We start from the raw sequence: 15,399 nt of genomic DNA, 5'->3' as shown, positions 1-15,399 counted from the left end.
AAGCATAGTTGAGCTCACACACACAGCTAGCACCACTGAAAGATCTAATCCTGCATGTAGGAGACGAGGTGCTCTGCTGGACCTCTGCTCCGCGTCCTGACCCGGAGGTCAAACAGCGTGTAGAAAAGATAAAGAGAGGAGCTTCAACAGATCAAGTTGGCTGAACAGGGAGGAAACTGGAGTTTGTTTTGGAGGAATAAAGAGACCACCTTTGTACAGTCACAGCTGCTAGCGTGCCAGCTCGCTATCGACTATCTGGTCTATGACGTCCGACCCAGAATTGCTGGTTGACCTACGAAACAATAAACGATAAATTAAATTCACTCTTCACGTGTATGCTGGGACAAAGACTACAGTCAACAGAGAGGACAAAAATAATCAGGATTTTCTACGATGTTTCTGAAAATACCCTGGTAGGAGCAGATGAGAGCCATACAAGCTCATTCATTTACTGCAACTCCCTTATTTGTAAAGAAAGAGGAATCAGACAGAATTGTCTGGAATTGCCAGTTTTAGTGTGATTTATGAGGCCCGCTGCCTCAAGGACGGCCTGTATCAGCCGAAACCAGGAGGACAACCATTTAAAAAATGCCTCTTCCGTGGTGAAGTCAGATCTACGGGATGGATGCGCTTCACCTGTGCGGCGCGCTGCCTCTCTGAAGGCGACAGACAAACAGTAAACAAATCAAAGCCGGGTTCACGGCAACTGTCTCACGAGCCGTGCGATCAAGGCCAAGATAAAAAAATATTGCCAGTCATGAAAACAGCTGACAAATAAAATGCCTTCAAGGCTTTAAAGAAAAATCTGCTGTTTTATCCTGACATCCAGGGTTCACAGCGGGGTTTAATCCCGCCTTTTCTACCATCCAATTTATTTTGCTTTAATCACACATCAGAGACTTTTTCATTTGAATATGAAGGCCAGCAGTGACAGGGATGCACAAACACGCTGTAAAACGTGATTAAATGGCTTCTTATCTGGGCCTCCATCACCGTCCAGCCTCATCATCAGAGTGAGGGCTCGGGCTTCCACGTGAGCAGATTTCAACCATCTTTCGAACGTTCGCTCAGCTGTGTCTGATGCCCACTCGGGCTGAGCCAGTGAGCACTTCACAAGTGCCAAAACTCTTGTTTGTATCAAAATTCGGACAAAAAGGAGCATGCTTATTTTTGGCATATTGTTAGCGCGTTCAAGCTGATGGGACATGTTCCAGTATGCTCTTCATATACTGGTGCTGTGGACATGTACCGGAATACTGTGCAGGGTCAGTGTGCAGGGCATGTATCAGCGTGTACCTGCACAGTGTGCATGTACCCCCATACTCAGAATGTACCACCATCCTGAATATGTGCCATTACCAGTACATGGAATGTGTACTGGTTTTCTATGCATTTACCAGTATACTGCACGTGTTCCAGTATATTGTGTATATTCGATGCACTGAGCTTTCTCCATGAGGAGGCTCTTCCTAATTTAACATCTTTATGCAACATTAAAATCTGTAAAGAGACGTCCTGTTTAGTTCCATATTCAAAGACAAACAGCAGCCTGGGTAACATATAGATTATGGCATAGGCAGCGTAAACCCACTGATGGTTGTAGATGTGGTATTAATGCAAAACTGGTGCCAAATGGCAACATCAGGTCTTCCTTTTGCCATGAAATGTTGTATTCCTATTAACATCTCCCATCCAGACCAAATCTTCAAATGCTACTTTGAAATCCACCAAAGACCTTTTGAATTGAAAAAACACACTGTTGTGATGCGTTTCTGAGAGGATTTTAATTGACAATCACTGCAAAAAACATGGAACGAAACTGTGTAGCATCAAAAAAGCGGCATGTGCGTGGGTTTAGCAGGACGTGCAATTAACGGGCTGTAATTACTCGGCTTCTATCAACAAACCACTATCCTCTGTACCCTGTATAAAAAGGCAATGAAGTGTTCAAATTCTGTAAACAAACCAAACAGGAAGCTCAACCAAGAGATTTAAGATCCTCCATAATAGGCCCGTTGGTAATATGTTCATTTACCATGTGGTTCACAGATCCAGTTAAAGTAGACTGTAGTTAGACTTCTGCATTAGTTTTGGAATAGCATCCCCCGCTGCAGTGGGTTAGCTGACAAGCTACGTGTCAGCCTTGCCTAAAGGTACATCTAGTGTATAGAGAATCAGCATTAGTGGAAAACAGGATTGGGGAGGAGCTACGACCAAAATGCTAAACCTGGACACGCTGGAATCGATCCACGATTCAAGAGAGACAAACGTTTCAGGAGGAAAACAAGCTAAGCAGCCTATGGGGAATATGCACAGACCGTCTGCTGAAAGAGGAGCGATGTGACTGACAGGAAGAAGGCGCCGTGACAGGTATGAAGACGCTACGAAGCTGAGTGATGGCGAGAAGAGACGCAGAAGAGAGTACAGACCAAAGACTTCTTCTATTTTCCCTTTTGGACCGGTTCAATTAAAGCGCCTCACTAAAACTCATCCTTGTCGACTGTCAGTTTGGAGATCGCTGATGTGTTTGTTTCTCTCATTTTCTGCCACTAATGACTCAGCGCGCTCTTCGAAGATGTTATAATGGAGCCGTCACTGTCCAAACTTTCTACCCAAGTCTCCCACCCTTTTATTTACCCACAATTTCTCGCACGCTCCCCGATATCGTCCCCGTTTCCACCCTGCAGTCTTTCATTCGTCCGTCACGAACCTTCTCCCCTCGTCTCTCTGACCTCCCGGCTCATTTTCAGCTCAATTTACGTCAGGCCGTTTGAAAATTGAGATTAGCGCTGCGTTTGTTTGTCAGCGCCTTGATTCATTTCTCTCACTAATGACCAGGCTGGTTATTAACGGATGATAACTGTAATGGAACTGTCACTTTCAAAAATCATACTCGTCCGTTTGGATGTTCTGCTGCACAGTTTGAAGTCAGTAGTGGCGTCAAATCAAAGAATTACTCAGAAAGTCTTCTGCTTTGCTGCACTATCTCAGCGAAACACACAAACGCAGGACAACACAGCTATTAGTGTGATGATGAGCAGCGTCACGAGCTGTTTCACAGGCTCGGTGTAAAAGAACCAGATGAATCAGACGTTGCTGGTTTTGTAGTAACATGTGAAGCACACAGAGTTCATGACAGACAGACAGACAGACAGACACAGACACACACACACACACACACACACACACACACACACGCACACACACACACACACACACACACAGAACAGGCAACAGTTGCGGGGTTAAAGTCACGTCGAGACACATCATCTCACCGACACTTGCAGATCTTTGATTGGAAGAAAAACATCCCAGAATTAAAAAGTGACACGAGAAACGGAAGCGTCTGACCCATGCTTGGGTCGTTCAGTGTCCTGAATGGAGAAACATAATCGCGAGTAAGACGTGATCGTTCACAATCGGACACGGAACAACTGGCCCACACGCCCAGCAGCACTTACAGCTGGGACATTCCAACTTTACGGCACCAGCATCGATCTGACCGCAGTAATCCAGTGTCGGGCATTGATCTCCTACGCGCCGATGGAAAACGCTGATGTTGACGAGGATGCGATGCAGCCCCAGACGCCTTTCCTGGGCTCCGACAGGGCCGCCATCACCGCATAAATGCCCAAACAACGAGCACTTTTTCTTATTGCAAGTGAAGCCTGCTCAGAAAGAAGGTTGCAAACACGATGGCCTCTTTCTATCCCTCCATTATCACCGCGTATTAAAACATACATTGAATTGTCTCAGATCATCAACCCCAGCGTGGCTGCTGTAAAACTCCCACGTGCTGCATTGATAGAACAATAAAAAATAAATCTCCTGTTTCTGAAAAGCCTGGAAGTGACGGAGGATTTGTTCAGGCTGCTTCCATTTAAATGTCAGAGCTCTCACCATGAAATGTTGCACTAATAACAGTGGGAAGACTTCGGAAGAATAGGTCAGGATATACGCAGGGAACTGAGAGCAGTGTGAATGTGTCCCAAATTCAGCTAAACAACAGCGTATTCTGGAAAAGTAAGAATTCCTGCTGCCTCTGCGTCCATTTGCTTCATTTTATTGTTATTCTGAACGTGGAATATCACCACTTGAAACGCGTCCATTAAAATATGGAGCCTGGGCTGCTGGTTTTGACGGGAATGGACCAGTTTGATCCGTCAAAGCAATTTCAAGGAAGACTCGCGTATTGATCAGTGTGAGCTCACCTCATTACCCAACTCCATTTCCTGCAGAAAGTCACACGGAACCAAGGGCAGGAGCTTTCAAGGTTAGACGGGAACGCACACACGAGCGCACGCACGCACATACACGCTAACACACACACAAACAGGTGGTGAGTATACAGAGATAAAGCAGACCTGATTCAATGTGTCTGCTGCTGATTGAAGACTGACACTGCAGCCTCACACTCGTTTAGAGCCTTTAAACATTCCCACAGCTCGCTTAACATTGTTCTCCATCTATTATGGATTTTTCTATGGCCTCGCATTTATAAGGGACAAATGAGGTATTTTGCAAACTGCAAAGCTGAATTTCAAATTAAAGGACATTTCTTTTGCACCTCTGGGCATCATTTACACATCCAAGTCATTGAGATTCAGATCTTATTTGCCACCGTGTTGCTAACGCGCTGTCCCACGACGGCCTAGTAAAAGAGGCCTTCGTCTGACACTTTAATTCCTCAACTCAACAGAAGTCCCTGACTTAATCCTACATAAAACATGTTGAAAATTAAAAGCAGAACCACCACGGAGTCACTATATCTCCTATTCCCATAAACCTGCATTTATGTGTTAAGTTTAACGTGGAACGAACTAAATAACCCTGTTTGGCTGAAGGACGTCCAACCGGTCGACCGGTGCCCAGACATCATCGCAACGTCGCGACTGCACGTGAATGTGCAGAGTCAATCGGACGGTCTGGAGGTACAGAGGGCTAAAACTGCTTCCATTTCCACCAGACACATGATATTCTGACCAGCGCCGTTTTGACTTCTACTCTAATTTCAGGAGACGGGAAGGAGGCAGAAGAGGCTCCAGCCATCCTGACAGCTGAAACATTAGCATAACTGGCTCCTCACTTACATTGGTAGATAGAAACAATTGAGAGCTGAGCTGTAACCCTACGTCCCAGTCACCCCAGTCCTCAATCGTCTCCTCCGCCCCAGTGCAACAACCCTGGTTTGCTAATTAATTAACTAGCGTGGTCATGTGGTCATGCATGTTTTGATGTGTCTTCTTCACATCTTAATGACAGTTGGGTACAACTCTGTAGCTATGATCTGAAGAACCTGAAAAATAAGGTTTTTAATCTTTAAAATCGAAGGATGACTCACTCCTAAATGCAATCTCGCCAACCAACAGAGGACACTGAACCAATGCTCCAAATGGAAAAAAGACAATCCGTCATCATTTTTCTCCAGTTTGAATTGGCAGTACTTAAAACTGCTGTCAACACCTTTAAGGATCATTTGTTGTGAGAGATGCTACAGCAGACAGGAAACCAGGAGAATGCTACTCAGGAAGGATGATTTAAATAATTTGCTCATACTTTAACCAGAGAGCTCTTGGTTCACCGGTCTCAACACATCTATGAAGGAGTGCAGAAAGTTCCACCTACACATTGACTCCGACGCTCACTCGATGCTTATCGCTATTACCGCCGATCCCTTAGCGATTATGTCATAAAGCTGCAAATCGAGGAGTAACTGAGCCTATGAATCGATGCAGAGAGAAACATGGAAGGACAGCACCGGTTACAAGGCGCCAGTCTGAAACAGCTCTGTCTCAATCTCGCTCGCCGCTCTCGTTTCCCCCCCTCCGTCTCCTCCAGGAGCGTCGCATGAGCCGCAGCAGCAGAAACATGCTGAATTATTGAAGCAGAGCCGACACGTCTCGATCTCTCTACACAAACAGGAAGTGTATCCACGGCCCTCCGGGGCCTGCGGGATAATGACCGATTCCATCTGACACGGTTTTAGCTACCGTAAATACCAGAGGAATGGGGGGGGGGGTGGTGACACTGATCGACCGGAGGACCGGCGCTGTGTGAAAAACAGCTACACCAACACAACAACACAAGAATCACAGGTGCAATCAATTGCAATCAGACTCACAATGTGCATCTAATCCGCGTGATGTCACAGATTCCTGATGATCTGAAAGAGATTTACAAGCACGAAGGAACGACCAGATCCCAAGTTTCCTTGACTTGCTCCAGTTGTGCTTTGGTTCACTTACGGATCCAAAATAGAAAGTGAATTTGATTTATACAAGCTGAGTGAGGTATTAACAACGGCTCAAGAACAACCTAACTGCGTGAATTTCATCACTTCAGTCGTGCCTGATCCATCCCTTAATCACACACTTGTAGGAAACCTACAGAGACGCGTCAGGGAGGGTTCTGAATTGACTCGGCTGCACTCGTGATTGTATTTCTTAATAGCACTCTTGTGCAACGGAGCAAAAGACAACCTGGCAGCAGTTTTATTGGTGCAATGTTCTTCTTCTACTTCAGTGAATTATTGGCGAGCGACTCTGTGCTCTGCTGCACGGCTATCCTGCACACCCCGCTAACGAAGCGTGAGGTCGATGGAAGGTGGCGCTCTGGAAGCTGAAGCTGGTCTGGGAAGAGGCAACGGTGTCAGAGATACTCTATTTATCAGCCGAGAGGGAGCAAAGCCTGGCTGCACCCTATTATTAAATACTGAGATGTTGCTAATGAATACTGCAACAACAGCAGCTCCAGCAGCTAAATATGGTGGCGAGTCAGGTTAATGTGCCATCCCTTTGTGTATGGCGTTGCATATCCAAGCCATTAGAGCTGTGGCGCTTTGTCAGATCGGCCAATTGCATTGATTTTCATTGTACGGGTGCAGGATTCTGAGACATAGATTATAGATTCAGGGCTCATTTTGAGGTAAAAGTGTGTGATCTATTGTTCCAAATCTCCATCTAGGAGGAGGGAAGCATCTCGTTTACAGATTTTCCAGTAGGTCTTATGGAACTTTATGGATGCAGCTAATGCATGCTGGGTAATGGCCTATTATCTTGAGTGTGTTGCAGTGCTGAAATTATGAAACTCATATTAAAGTCAAAATGTCAAAAAAGCATCTTATTAAAGCCAGAACTTCGTTAGGCTCCACTAATCTTCATCGTCTAGATTAGTAAGGCTCCATCTTATTGGCTAATTACTGTATATGGTCGTATTAAGCATGAGAAGAAATACATGTTAACGCAACGAAACATATCAATGAACAGCAGCATTAGTTGCGAGGAAGCATTTGTGATTTAATTGTGCAGTGCTAATCTGATGCTAACAAAGGGTACAAAGTCCCTGGAAGTGCACACTCCTCTGTCTGTCTCACACCTGCTCAAACTGAAGCCCAACGCATGAAACCCTTGAATAAACGATGTTTTCCAAAGGCCTGAGGGTGGATTCTCTGTCCTGCCAATCACAGCGCATCTCAAAAGAGTCGGCTTAGCTGGAAAGCTTCATACCAGCTGCAGATAGGAGGACAGGATGCCACTCCCCACCGCAAGGAAGAGGAGTTAGGAGTGGCTGTCATGAACACACACGCACGCACGCACGCACACACGCACACGCTGATGATGGATTCCACATCTCTGCAATCCTTCCATCCTGACAGGTTTAGGATTAAAGTCTCTTTTGTAGCCTCTCCCCATTCTAGCCATAAGTACATTGGAAATACTTCAACTCTCACCTATATACAATGTCAGACACACACACACACACACACACACACACACACACGCACACTTTATTCTGACCACATGGGTATTGACCTTGGTCTCGCCTGCGACCGATTCGTCCTCCAACACCATCATATGTGATCTGCATGGCGTGTGTGTCTTCCTGTTGTTTCACACACTCATTGATTCCATCAAGGCACCAAACGTGGTTACCAAGCCCTGCAAATTTGCAGATCGATCTCCTCCTACAGCCTCGGGGTGAGGGGAAGCTGCATGCAAGCGTATGCGTGTGCGTGTGTGTGCAGTTGGTGTGCATCAACACAAAGGCCAGAAAGACTCATGGAAATTCTCCAGCAGTCAGTCAGAGATGGTCCACGACAGAAGAAGAAGAAGGAAAAACTGCAGCGGCAGCGCTGCCCTAGTTGTTCCCCTTTGCAACAATGGCAATCCTTCAGCGTGCAGATTAGGATCAGGCTCCTCATTTGGAATCAATAGCTCAGATATGGATAAAAGGATGCATAAAAGGAGGAGAAATGGGAGCTGGGGGCAGATAACCACCGAGGCAGCTGAAGATGGAAGGACGGAGCAGCGGAGTAATGAGAGAGTGACGGGTGAGCAGCCGAGGCTTCACAAACCTGACAGAAACAGCGACCGGAGGGAGGGATGCGCTCACAGAAGCGCGTACGTGGGAGACAAAGTGAAGGTGACTCCAGAGTTCATTTTGTCTTAGCTGCTCCTCCAAACTGAAACCTGCACCCCCCCCCTCCCCCGAGCTTGCTCCGCCAACCAATCAGGACACGTGCACACCCCAGAGACCAAACACAGCTATAACAGGCGATGCCGGGATGCAGCGGGACGCTCCCAGGTGTGGCTGTAGACACAGCAAGGCTGGAAGAGAACCTGACGACTCAGCAAAAGCCCCAGCGGAGGCAGGAAAACAAGCAGCACAGACCACCACACAGGTCTGACTTCAAATAATGATTCCACATGGACACATGGGCTGTTGTCATGGAAAAGCGAAGGCAAAAAGCATTTCTTTCCAACTTGGAAGTGAGCTGGGGAAGGAGCAGAAGATTCCCAACATCCCCCATGAGCAGGATTTTTGTGCCTTGTTCTAAACCCGCCTGTGAGGAAACAGAGCAGAGGAAAGGATTTCTGCTGGACTGGAGAGAAACGGATAAGGAAAGCCTCTTTAGCAGAAACAAACATGGCGGCTCAGGTCAAAAAACAACTTTCCCCTCCATTTCAGGACAAAAGTATGAAGGGCAAAAACAGCTTTTCTGCCTCATTGGGATTAGAGTTTATCCAAAGAACAGGAGGGATTGTTTTTCCTTCAAAAGTAAATTAAACTCTGTGTGAACAGATTCCATAAATAAAACGTGACCTGCTGAGCAGAACTAATTCATAAGACGTACATTTAGCCATTTATTTCCTCGCGTGTCCAGCTGGAGCCACAGGAGCAGAACCAGCAAATCACAGCCCATAATATGCATTAACTGACTTCACGGCTGCATAAATAAGCAGTTTCAGTTTCATTAACACACAAATCCGACTGCTTTGGCTTCTAAAAGACTCCGCAGTGATATAGGATGAATGTGGTTATCCAGGTTATCCGGCCCACAGCCCACATAAGTTGAGGCGCCGATGCGGAAGGGGAAGGAGGTGATCTAAATGATTGCTTATGGAGAGCGAAGGACTGTAATCACGGCTTAAACTGTGTCCATTTCTCTTAGATTCACCCAGTACAGCCCCTCCAACATGGCCACCGCCTATGAAAGGAAGCAGTTAGCCTAGCAGCAACCTGGGCAGGCCCAAGCTTCTCCCGCGGTTCTTATCTGGGGTTTTCAGCAGCTGCCACTGTGTGCTGGAGTCCACTGCTGTTCAACATGGACACTCGTATTCACTTCTGTCCGGACCCGACTGTGACCAGAATGCGTCCGTGTAGCCGATAACGTGAAACGTTGTAGGCCGGCGACGGGGTTTGTGACAAGGCTGACCCTGCCTTCAGCTCACCCACGGTCCGCCGCGACGCCGCATACCAATAACAACTGGGAATGGAATTCCCTCTGCACACAAAGTAGGAAAAATAAAACGCACTTCAATTAGAAACTGCTAGTTTTTAGCAACCAATGAGGCTAAAGACGTTTATATAGAAACCTACTATACAATATATGGCACTGAAAGGCTTTTTTCCACCGATCATATTTGAGTAAAACATGTATTCAGTGAAAAATTTATGTAGGTAGCACCATGGTGAACTTTTCAGAAAATTTCATGAAAGTGTCCCACTCCTTGGCAAAGAAACACCTCCCCCCCAACACACACACACACACACACACACCAATGTAGTTTGTCACAAATCCCCAAAACACCCTTGTTTCCTCAGACCAAATCTGAAATATGAATTTCAGATTCAGCACACTCTGAATAATAAACCTTTTTACCTGCACGGCTGATGCCCCTCAGAAATAATTGGAATCAAGCAAAACACGTGTTGAACCATTTTACTTGCATCATCACACGGCAGCTCACTTACAGTAGGAGGGCGTTTAGGGACCATAATAAATGCAATTTGTCCTTCTGCTTTATAGATATTTAATTGTTCGTCTTCCGCGGCGGCTCTTCTACTGTCAGATCGACGCTCATGCATTATGCAGGAGGAGCGAGCAGCTCATCAGGGATGCAGACTGAAACATGGCAGGCAGGGAAGAGGAGCAGAGAGGAGGAGATATGGGGGAGGACAGATGGAGGGGGAGGGAGACGGTGGTGGCAGGGTGGGAGCCGGGTCAACCCGAGACAAGAGGAAGGCGATGGGAAAAAGATGGAGATGAAGGAAACTTTATGTCTGGGAGGAGCCGAGAGATGAGTTCATCAATTCCAGCACAGGTGAAGATTTATCCCAGTTTACAGTGAGAACACCCCCCCCACCCCCCCACCCGGGTTTCATGTCATAATATTCCACTAAATCCTTTATAGTCCTTGTTAAAATGCGAAGCGCTTGCTTTAGCCGTGGCATTTTCTAAATGTAAAACGAGGAGGAGGAGGTTCAGGAGCATGAGGAGGAGGATTTGGATTCTGGAAGGTCTTAAGTTGAAGAGAAAAGGGCAGAATGTGCATTTTGTGTAATGTGGACAAAGAGCAGATAATGCTTCTGCAGTCTAATCTCCATCATCCTGTGGTTCAGGCACAGTTTAGAGGGTTTGGGCACACAAATACGGCACTTTGAAGAGGACCGACCCTCCACGCTGAGGAAACCTGAGTGGCTGCAGCGCAGACGAAATTGGTAAACTCCATCATAGTAATGGAAGCGGCCAACAGCTGCCACAAAACAACAGCCTGGCCCATCCAAACCGTGCACGTTTATGAGCTTTATCATCGCAAGGACTCCCAGTAAAGCTCAGCTGACACAACGCTGCAAGAGGAAGCTCTTCATAAAGAAAACGAGGACATAAAGGTGGTAGCAGTCATAACAAGTTCTTGTGCACAGAGCTGCCATATCAGCTCGACTCCTGTGTTGCAGCTGCTGTCGTTGTCCCAGTGTACCTGCACCAGACTGTAATCCATGTAATCCACGTCACTGGTGGCCCTACAGGTGAACTCACAGGACTAAGGAAAATGCTGCAGATGATTACATGGCTTTTCCTGTCAAAGCCCCTCTGTTTAGCTTTTTACATGCTGGTTCGACCTCCAGGTCGATTTAACACGCTGACGAGCATGTTGGACGAATACGACTCAGGATTTTAGGTGTCATGTAATCGTACTGAGTGAGAGCGTTTATATAACAGACTGGTTCAATAGATGCTCTAACATCGCTGCTATTCCATCAGTTGGTGCAGAAATATCAGCCAAGGTCTCCTCCTCCACCTAACATTTTTCAATTCATAGCCGATATTAAAAACTTGGCCGACAGACAGTTGAAACCGATTTTAAACATCAGAATCCTCCCACTAAACCGGCTGCGCCCCCTGATTTGTTCTAGCAAAAAAAAAAAAAAAAATACGAAGCAGAATATGAAATCCTGCAGCAGACGTGCAAATTGGTGGCCCAAATCGGGCCTGAAACCACGGCGTGTATAAGCAGCCTGAAGCAAATGACAATGAAACAGTTTGAAAATCATCATTCCTAAGAGTGGAGGGGAGGCCCGCCGAGCTGCTGCTCTCCTTTGCTCACCGTTTTGTTTTTTCAAAGTCTAGTGTTCATTACTGAGCATTTTTTAGGAGGCCAAATTATCTACACAAATCTCCTCCCTGCCAAAGCCAGCTGGTGGAACACAAATAAAGCAGCCTGAGGTCCCGCACGGAGAGCTGGAAAACACAAGATCGCAGAGATCAGACCTCTTAATCCAGTTAAAGAAACCAAATAATTGGAAGGTAAAGTGATTAAAAGTCTGCATCTGAGCTGCAGACATCTTTGTCTTTGTCCTCTTTCCATCTTTGTTTCACCTCTTGTCCCCAACCCTACCTCCACCCGGACAGCTTCCTCTTAATGAGTTCCATTAGAAAAAAAACAGTTGGCAGAAGGCGCCCTCTCTTTCTCTCTCTCTCACTACACACACACACACACACACGCAAACACACACTACAGGTGGGGGAGCTTGAGCAGACTAGCCCTTCTGTTTTCCTCATTTACACCCTGTATTCTCCGGGTCAAAATGACCTGTCTTCACTAAACCCTCAATATAAGCAGCTTAATTGAATTTTAAACACCAAATTTCATCTTGCTTGAAGAAACAACTTGTCATTCACCACAAAATGTGTTAATACCTGAGTTTTCCCTCTTTACTTGTATTTCTAGAAGAGAAATATTTTAGAGAGAATTCGGGGTCCTGTCCTCTGCAGCACCTTTATCTTCTCTCTGCAGTATGCCAGAACGCCACGTCTGCTCCTGATTGATCTGAGACACATCTAAAACACTGTGACATTCTGTGGTGTGTAAATAACTCTGTGACCTTGATCTCAACTCGATTTGCCTCACAGGTCATTTTGACCCGAAGACCACCTTTGTACTTTTTTTTGTACAGCTTACATGGAAACGTGAATAAAAGCAACATTTCACTTTTTCTACTGTTCGAGCCAATCTAGGAAAAGTCATAGAATTTCAAGTAAAAAAAAAAATCGTTTAGGGGATTTTTTTTTTGGTTTTTAATGCAGTGGCGGGTCATTTTTACCCGAGGACAACAGAAGGGCTCGTTAGAGGCACATGACTGATACTTCGTAGAGCTGGTACCTCGTCTACTCAAGCCTCTGGAGGACATCTTAGCCAGAAGCCAAATAGCTACTGTCAAATAATCAGGGGTCATATTTGACAGGTTGCATCACTGGTGTCACCACTGGCAGCGTGTCAGCTCGGCACTGTTGCGATTCTCCAGCTGAGGCCAGTTTCAGGACTGCAGGTGAGACTTTAAGGTCAAAATGTGGAGGCACCGTTCTTACAAAAGAGGATTCTTTTTCTGAAATGATTAATTAAATCTGAAATTACAGCGAGAAGACTCTGCAAACCAGCACGACACACACAGCCTTTCTTATCTGAAGTAGTCAAGAGGTATAAGGGAAGAGCGGCGTTGAAAAAAATAGCTGAACAAAAGTGCAAAATGAATTTGCAGAATGTGGAAACCACGGTGGGAGTGGCAGCGGACTGCTTGTTTCTGCTGCCTTCATCACTGCTGCAGCTTAGCTCCATCTCCAAGAGCTTAACCTCAGGAATTAACAATAAACCCGAGTGCTCAAAGACAGGAATAATAGTGTGGACTGTGCATGTGTGGAACTTAAAGCTCTGAGGTTTAACTTCTGCAAAACTGGAATGTAAATATCGCACTGCTTCTAGAGGTCCTCTCACTTTAGACCACTTTTTAGGAGCCATTTGATCACTTTATTGCTCTACATCTCCATGAAATCTATTTAAATGTATTTGCATTTTCACATGATGTGAAAAAATCTGTTTACCATGCAGGTGGGAGTCGGATTTGCTTCCCAACAGGGCTGGAACCTGCTGAGTCTCTACAAGGTGGATTATGCCTGCTGGCAAGTGCTCAAGTGCTCTCGGGGCGCATCAAGGGTGCACTCGGTGCACCCTCTCCAACACGCACGCACGCGAAAAAGCAAGCACAGGGGGACGCACACGATCACGCCAATTACAATGGCACATTTGGCAGTGTGTGCGAGTACTCTCGGTGCAACTCACGTCTCTGAATCGGTTCCAGGATCTGTCCTTGCCGTACTGAGCCGCGGCGCTCGGCCATTTCTCGTGAGCGGAGAGAGTCGTGCGTGTGCTCAGCAGGAGAGCCACCACCGGCAGCAGGAAGAAGAGCATCTTCTGAGAGCGAAGAGACACACAACACAAAAAAGAGTGAGCAGCTGACCCGGAGGAGAGGACGAGGACGGGAAAAAGTGTCGGAGCGCACTTTCCCCAACTCTGAGTGTGACGCACGATCGCTGAGCGGAGGGGAATTAAAAGACTGCAGAGAGGCTCCTTGAGTGCGTATAAAGTGCTAATATATCCTAATCGGACAGCAACGCATTCTTCTAATCGGATTAGAAACACTGGAAGGTTGTCGTGGAGGCAGATGGGGCGCTGGAGAGACGATTAGCCGGCGGCGTTCAAATCCGCCAATTTGAGACGCAATTAGAGGCGTCAACACAACGGGCGCCCCGCTGAGCCCTCCCGCACCCTCTCCCGCACCTCCTCACTCACCGCGCCGGCAAAGTCGACAACAGCCCGTATGAGACTTTCTTTGATTCTGTTTGAACCCGAGAAAAGAGGGTCGCTGCTTCACCAACCTGAGAGTTTGTTGGTGTCCGAATCCGGAGATAAAGTCCAGGGCCCAAGGGCGCTCCGGAGGCTCCTGCGACTGATACAGGAGACGGAGAGAAAGGTGCTGCGAGGATGACCAGAAAGACTGCTCTCTCCTCCTCCTCAATCAGCAGACACCGCCCCCTCGCTCTCTTACTCTCTTTCTCTCTCTCTCCCTCTTCCCCCCCTCTTACTCTCTTTCTCTCTCCCCTCTCTCTCTTACTCTCTCCCCCTCTCTCTCCCCCTCTCTCTTACTCTCTTTCTCTCTCTCCCCTCTCTCTCCCTCTCTCTCTCCCCTCTCTCCCCTCTCTCTTACTCTCTTTCTCTCTCCCTCTCTCTCTCCCCCTCTCTCTTACTCTCTCTCTCTCTCCCCCTCTCTCTTTCTCTCTCCCCCCTCTCTCTCCCCTCTCTCTTACTCTCTTTCTCTCTCCCTCTCTCTCTCCCCCTCTCTCTTACGCTCTCTCTCCCCCCCTCTCTTTCTCTCTCTCTCCCTCTCTCTCCCCTCTCTCCCCCTCTCTTTCTCTCTCTCTCCCTCTCTCTCTCTCCCCTCTCTTTCTCTCCCTCTCTCTCTCCCCCTCTCTCTTACTCTCTTTCTCTCTCCCTCTCTCTCCTACTCTCTTTCTCTCCCCCTCTCTCTCCCCCCTCTCTCTTACTCTCTTTCTCTCCCGCTCTCTCTTACTCCCCCCTCTCTCTCCTTGGTTACGCCTCTAAGGTCATGCTCACAACACTGATGCGAATGCAAACTACATTTTTCTGACAATCATTGTAATGTGTAACTTTCTGAATTGTGGTGCCTTTCAAACTGTCGACATGATTTTGTTTTATTGGCAATAAAGCACTCTGTGTGTGTGTGTGTGTGTGTGTGTGTGTGTGTGTGTTTCTCTCCGTAGTG

At 46.9% G+C, this 15,399-nt stretch overlaps 1 protein-coding gene across 1 annotated transcript in view; it reads right to left on the bottom strand.

The window, feature by feature from the left end:
• spock1 (SPARC (osteonectin), cwcv and kazal like domains proteoglycan 1) overlaps positions 1-14,684 on the bottom strand; it is a 63,299-nt gene extending 48,615 nt beyond the window's left edge. The window contains exons 1-2 of the mRNA XM_029847395.1: positions 14,495-14,684; positions 13,899-14,030 (exon numbers count right to left, since the gene is read on the bottom strand). Coding sequence (XP_029703255.1) covers positions 13,899-14,027 — 129 coding nt within the window. The 5' untranslated portion in view covers positions 14,028-14,030; positions 14,495-14,684. The remainder of the gene's footprint in view (positions 1-13,898; positions 14,031-14,494) is intronic.
• Between the last annotated feature and the right edge of the window lie 715 nt (positions 14,685-15,399).

Source organism: Takifugu rubripes, chromosome 14 (genome assembly GCF_901000725.2).
Source record: "Takifugu rubripes chromosome 14, fTakRub1.2, whole genome shotgun sequence".
NCBI classification, from domain to species: Eukaryota; Metazoa; Chordata; class Actinopteri; order Tetraodontiformes; family Tetraodontidae; genus Takifugu; species Takifugu rubripes.
This window is presented reverse-complemented; position numbering and strand designations above follow the sequence as displayed.